Source organism: Buceros rhinoceros, unplaced genomic scaffold (genome assembly GCF_000710305.1).
Source record: "Buceros rhinoceros silvestris isolate BGI_N320 unplaced genomic scaffold, ASM71030v1 scaffold1669, whole genome shotgun sequence".
NCBI classification, from domain to species: domain Eukaryota; kingdom Metazoa; phylum Chordata; class Aves; order Bucerotiformes; family Bucerotidae; genus Buceros; species Buceros rhinoceros.
The window spans coordinates 200056-206358 of NW_010433103.1; the positions used below are offsets into that span (position 1 = coordinate 200056).

The 6303-nt window shown below is 40.2% G+C and overlaps 1 protein-coding gene across 1 annotated transcript in view; it reads right to left on the reverse strand.

The window, feature by feature from the left end:
* Positions 1–6303, reverse strand: part of GLT1D1 (glycosyltransferase 1 domain containing 1) — a 40450-nt gene that overhangs the window by 8981 nt on the left and 25166 nt on the right. Inside the window, exons 8-9 of the mRNA XM_010143981.1 lie at positions 4197–4240; positions 3468–3588 (exon numbers count right to left, since the gene is read on the reverse strand). Coding sequence (XP_010142283.1) covers positions 3468–3588; positions 4197–4240 — 165 coding nt within the window. The remainder of the gene's footprint in view (positions 1–3467; positions 3589–4196; positions 4241–6303) is intronic.

Sequence of the window (6303 nt, forward strand, 5' to 3'; positions counted from 1 at the left end):
AAGAATGAAAGAAGTAAACACAGAAAACACAGCACAACCACCCCAGGGCTGCTGGCTGGCAGTGCCACTATCCCGACAAGGAGTTACCAGCAGGACAGGGAGGTGTTTGGATTGGAGCCTGTCAGATGCAGTGACTAGCGGACACTGTGCCCTTGGGCTGCACGTGGACAGGGATCACCAGTGTGTGTGAGTGGCCTCTGGCAGGTCTGTGTTGGCCTGGACCCCGTGGGGTGGTTGCATCGGCTGGCACAGCTCTGCTGTACGGCACTTCGGAGTGGACTGTGGCACACACACTGGTCAGTCACTTCTATTTCTGAATGCTACACAGTTGATGGGTCAGTGAAGTTGATCACTAAGTTTATATTTCATTTTCCATAATTTCTGAGTGCTACAGGGAAAGACAGAAATGTCTCCTGGAGCTGGAGGACAGTAACTGCTACACAAGAAAACTTTCCGGTCCCCAAACACATAGGTACCACTGAATTATAGCTGCTGAAAGACAGAACAGATGGCAGATACGCCAGATGAGGGGCTGCCTTTATACCAGCTAGCCTCAAACAAATGGATTGAGCTGTAAATTATTACTGTGCAAAGTGGCTTAGAATTTAATTTAGATACTCAGTCTATTTTTAAGCAGTAAAAAGAATCATTTGCATTGTTGAAAATATGTATAATTTACTGACCTAAGTTCCACAAATAATAGCATAAAATAACTTCTTAGTCCATTGGCCATCTGTTTTGTTACATTACTCTGACTGCAAATGTGTTTTAATGCCATTTCAGAAGGATGCAGGGTGTAAATTCCAGCCTTGGAAGCATGTTATGCAATAAGCATTTCGAACCAGCAGTATAAGGCTCAGAGAGGAAATAGAGGTTTTATCTAGTATTTTGTCTTCTGGATTGTCCCTCATTTTCTTCCTCCTAGCCTATATATCTTTTCGTTGACCTCTCTTCAATTTTACTTCTCTATAACATCCTTTTTTTTTTTTTTTTTTAAATTTTTGTAGTTTGCTATGGCTTATACTTCAAACTACTAGGCCTGAACTTCACATGGTGTCTAAGACTGGATTTTGCCCTACAGCAGACCTCGATCTGTCCACCCTCCTTTTCTGTGATCATCTTTTCTTTCTAATTGGCTAATTTGGAAAAAGCGTAACAACCTAATGATTTGTACAACAGTTGAGAGCACAGAAAAAGTGCTCCAATGAAATGGTGCTGCAGTCAAAACACTGTTCTTACCAACTATATAGAGAACATAGAAAACTTTTCCAGTAGTAGTGTCTTTTTCACACCACGTGCCCAGGAACATGCAGAACTCCTGAGCTTTCTGAGGAAGAGATGTATTTAAAATGCTTGCTGTAATGCTTGTTTTCTCTTCTTCAAATGCCAAGCAGAAAATAGATCAGTTATGGCAAGATCTCTGAGATACCAGTACTAGATGACAAAGTGATTAGTTATGGCTTCTAGTGCTTTCATACCTTAAGGCAGGTTGAAATAGATATGATTATATATTTATCTATCTAATTTATCTATTATATATTTATCTCATTCTAAAATACTGTTTACACATTCATGACCTTGTTAAAACTCCGAACTTTCAAGAGAATGAAAGTTGCATTTCCAAGTTCAAGCAAGAAATTATCTCCAGCCTAGGACCAAAGGACTTTTATACATAGTTTTCTGCCTTATTCATTTAACAAGATCTTAACAGATGGCCCTTCCTACTGCTGGCCATCTCAAGCAGAGACTTGACTTTATTAGATTGACTCTTCCTCTGAGAGAGAGATTTTTACTGTAGGATATTTTATAAGCATGTCATCAAATCCCACTGTACAACTAACTAGTAAACAGACAATATCAAAACCCTTATAATTTTAGAATTAGAATTCAAACAGGTCTGAGGTCCTAAAAAGGGGAAGCTTCAGGTAGTTTCTCAAGCGGTTAAAGACAAAAATCTGCTTGTAGGAAGTATTGACTCAGCTGGGACTGGAGCTGTTGCCTTACAACACCTGTGCCATGTCTGTCGGACTTTCCTTCCTCTAAGGCAGGGTTCCAGTTTGCACCTGTAACTGGTAACTCATTTGCTTGTAACCAATACGCACCCGAACTGGCATGCTCAGGCTGCTGAAAGCATGCCAGCTCTTCATCCCTGTCCCATGCCTTCCCGGCTCAGAGATGAGGCTGTCCTTCCTCCACTAGTCAACAACAAGGCAATACAGGACTGAAGCTGGCGGAAAGGAGTGGGTTACACTATGGCTGTAGGTTTTCCAGGAGGAAATATTCCGCTTTGGAATATCTGAAATGGCATTTTATCTTCAACATATGATTACGCATTTTCCACCATTATTCCACCAACGTTACAACAGAAGAAAGGAGAGCAGGATCTTTTTCTCTTCTTTTTAAGAAAAAGTTATCATGTACAAGGACATAGTTAACAGCCTACTCTAGGTCAAGTCTTGCACTTAGAATTTCATTTTTCCACTATGGCAAATTGCCACTTACCAGACACAAAACTTGTCAGAACTGCAACTTCAAAAGAGGAGAGCAGAAGTCAGTAACTCCTGACGCAGGCTCAACAGTACCTCTGAAGCACACTGACATTATCTTTTTTGCTTTGAGTTACCACGTATTTGTTAAGACACTGAACTTTGAAGATTGCTCCCTCTCTTTTAGAAAGGAAATACACATGTGCTATCATCTTACCACGATCTAACTGCCATAACTCTTACAATGCTCACTTAGGTGTTAGTTATGAGGACTTTCAGATGTGTGGAAGAAAAGTGTGCTGGAAATGTAACGTGATTACTCATTAGAAAGAGAATAGGAGATTCATTAATACAAATCATGTAATAGTTTCTGTGATCCGAGATCATCGCGAACCAACATTCAGCAGTTACCAAAAAAATGAATAGTAAAAGGCATCTGCAATAAGAACTTGCATTTTAAGTACACTTATTCTTTTCCTAAAAAGTGTTTGATACTAAGCAGTGCCCTACTTTGACAGGTATCAAATAAACCTGGTTATTAATTTTCAATAATGATGGAAAAAAATTAACTGAGCGTGTCATTCATTCATTAATCATTTCAGAATTAAATAACCAAATACGGCTCTTAGATTGCTTTTTGAAAGAATGTAAAAATAAATGAAAGTCTATTCTAGCGACATTATAAAGAAGTGGGTGTTGAATCAAGAATAGTGACAACCCCAGTAAATCAGGATGAATCTTACATCTCAAGTCTGCATAGCTAATTTAACAGGATTGATAAAATTACATTGTCCTCTAAAAAATAAATAGACAAAGCATAAAAAACTGTCAGTTCAAGGGAAGAACACTTGCAAAAAGAAACATTTTAGTTTTGTCTTCTCTAGCTTTGAAACGTATGTTGACACACATTTCCAGTGATAAAAGGCAATTTCAGATTCCCTGTAACCTCAGTGAAAAACCTTACCGCTCAGATGTAATTACCTCCAGAATTGCAGCAGACATCCCCTCTGAAATGGAGCTGTTCACCACAGCAAAGCACCTTTTCATAGCAGCGTGAAGATCATCTTGTGGCATCTCCTGTAATAAATGTACTCCAGGTGCCCTAGAAATAAAAAGCACAGAGACAGGACACCTCCTAAGAACATGCTCTAACAATTCTTCCTAAAAGTTAGGGTGATGATGGAAGGTGGTCAGAGCAATTCAGACACAGTTCTGATGGTAACAATCCCTTGCCCATGGGCAAGCCATTTTACCACGTTCTGGTGAGCTTTCTACCTCTAAACGGGGTTATGAACTCCTGCCGGATACACTGCTATCTGCCACTTCAGTGGCTGTTGTTCTGGAGCCTTAGAGGTGATCAGGTAACACCATGCTCCACTAACCACAGTCAGTGTCTTATCTCAAGGACCTGAGTTCAGTGGGTAGAGGAGCAATCTTCCCCTAAAGAAATTGCATGATACAGGGAGGACGCATGCAGAGATTTATGAAAAAACACACAGTTAAATACTTAGGGAAATGGAGCGCAATCATCAGGATGGTCAGCTGCAGGACATGGTGACTGGTCAGCTGCTGGCTTTTGGGGATGGACTGTGGTTCTGAAAAATCTAGTCTGCTTCCTTCTACATTATAAGCACTCTTACAGCTTTAAAAAGCTCATCAGCCAACTGCTTTCACTGGGAGCAGACAGAAGGTGTAACATTAACTTCTTACCTTTTAACTTTTTCCTTAACTTCATTTGTAAAAAGTGGATCAACCTAGAAAGGAATGCACACACAGGTATATGGCTCTACTTTAGCACTGCGGCATATGTTTGAAATACCCAGAAGAGAGAAATAAATTTTAGCACTTTTCTTACAAAAATATTCAAATGCATGAACGTGCTGAGCTTTAAAATCATACCACAGATCTCTAACTGGATGGTTACATTTGACACTTCAGGCGAGTGCTCTGGTGAGTGATTGACACTTAGAATACCCCGCCAGGGGAGTGAGTGCACAGCACAGGAGAGCGCCAGTTGACTACTCCACTCTGAACCTGGAGTGACTCCTCTAATGCAGCCTAGCTCTGGGCTGCTGTCAGAAGGGGAGGTTCCGTTTCTTCTCCCCTGACATCCCTCCGGCTGCGGGTTCTAATTAGAGCCAGACCTGTGGAACACGAGTGACTGTTTTCAGATGACTCTGCTAAGGCTAACATGATTCAAATGACCGATCTGACAACTTACTGTCAACGGGAGGAACGAGGCACTGATGTGCCAAGCAATTCTCTGGCCCTTTATGCACGGAATGAGCAGTGTGAGGAAGGAAAGGAGCTTTTCGGGCTGTAGTTAACACAGGAAGCAATCCGCATGCGAACGGAGGGAGTCAGGTAACTGCTATGCACTGAGAGAAACTTTCATTTGAAAACTAATAAACCCAACATTAGAAAATACAATATAACGTGAAGGCATGCTAGAGTTATTAAAAAGTTGTCTAAGGTGGGCAATTAACTCCAGCAGGTTTATTTACAAAGCTTAACTATGTCTGCTATTTTCATTTAACATGATTAAAAGAACTTGGAAATCCCTAACTAGACATGAAGAACAGAACTAGACTTCTTTTATTAAGACTGACTGACTGTATTAGATTAATTTATGATAGCTCACACGGCATGCAGCAGTTGTAAGGATTGGGAACAACATGGCTTATTTTTTTTTAATGCGTGTTAATATTTTGGTTTGGAGAGGGTTTTTTTCACATTATCAGAGAGAGAACACTTCCAAAGCATTTTAGAAAATTCTTTTGGAAAAAAGGCAGAATTTCTTTTATAACTATGATTGTGTACTTTGAACACCAGGTTAATCATTTCATGAAAACATAAAAGATTCAAGTGAATCACTCTTGCACTAAGAATGAATTCCAACTGAATGCAAGCAATAAAAGGCTTGCATAACTGCTTAGGAAAGTATTTTTGGTAACAGCAGAGTGGGGAAATCAAGTGCCCTTTCCTGAAGCACTGCCTGATCCTGTCGACAGACTCATACACTAAACCAGTATGTGATGGTACAGGTTCCTTGGATATTTCATACTGAACTTCACAATTGCTGTTTCTATTTAAGTATCTTTTCGGCTTTTTCCCCAAAGTACTATTTTGATGCTGGGTTCCTCTCATGAGGAGCTATACTCTGTTTCCATTAAAATCAATGGAGTACTTGCAAGTGATTTAAGGAGCAGTGGGATATGGTCTTTTGCTCTTCTACCTTTAGAAGGATGAGGAAAAACTACAGCCTGTGACTCATAAAATTTGTAAGATATTAATTTCTATCCCCTCTACTTCTGTGGAAGCCAAGGAATTGCCATGTGCCTCATATACAGAACAATGCTTTAAGCTGTATTCTTCTGTTGGTAGATATTCCAAGCAGCTTGGCCTGAATATGAGAATTCTGTTAAAATATTACTTTCAGGATAGGTGCAGCAATGACTTAGAGAAGATCCCCTTAAGCTACATTTAGGAACTTGAGGGGGCACAGTTATCTAACCACAGGCTCAATATAACAGAAATGAGATACAACATAAGCTGTTCGGTAAGTTGGGAATGCACTTAAAAGATGTGAATGTTTCCAAAGCCAGCTGGCTATGGCAGGGTGCCTAGGAACTTAGCACAGCCTCAGAAGAAGCTACTGAAAAGGGAGTTACTTCCACCCAAAATGTCTCCAGGATCCAGTTCTACAGGTAGAGTGGTTGTTGCCACATTTTATTTTGTTACCTATCAACACAGCAGGCAAGAATGATCGTCAGTTACTTATCATCTGTTTTTAAAAACCATCCATCCAGAGGAAGAG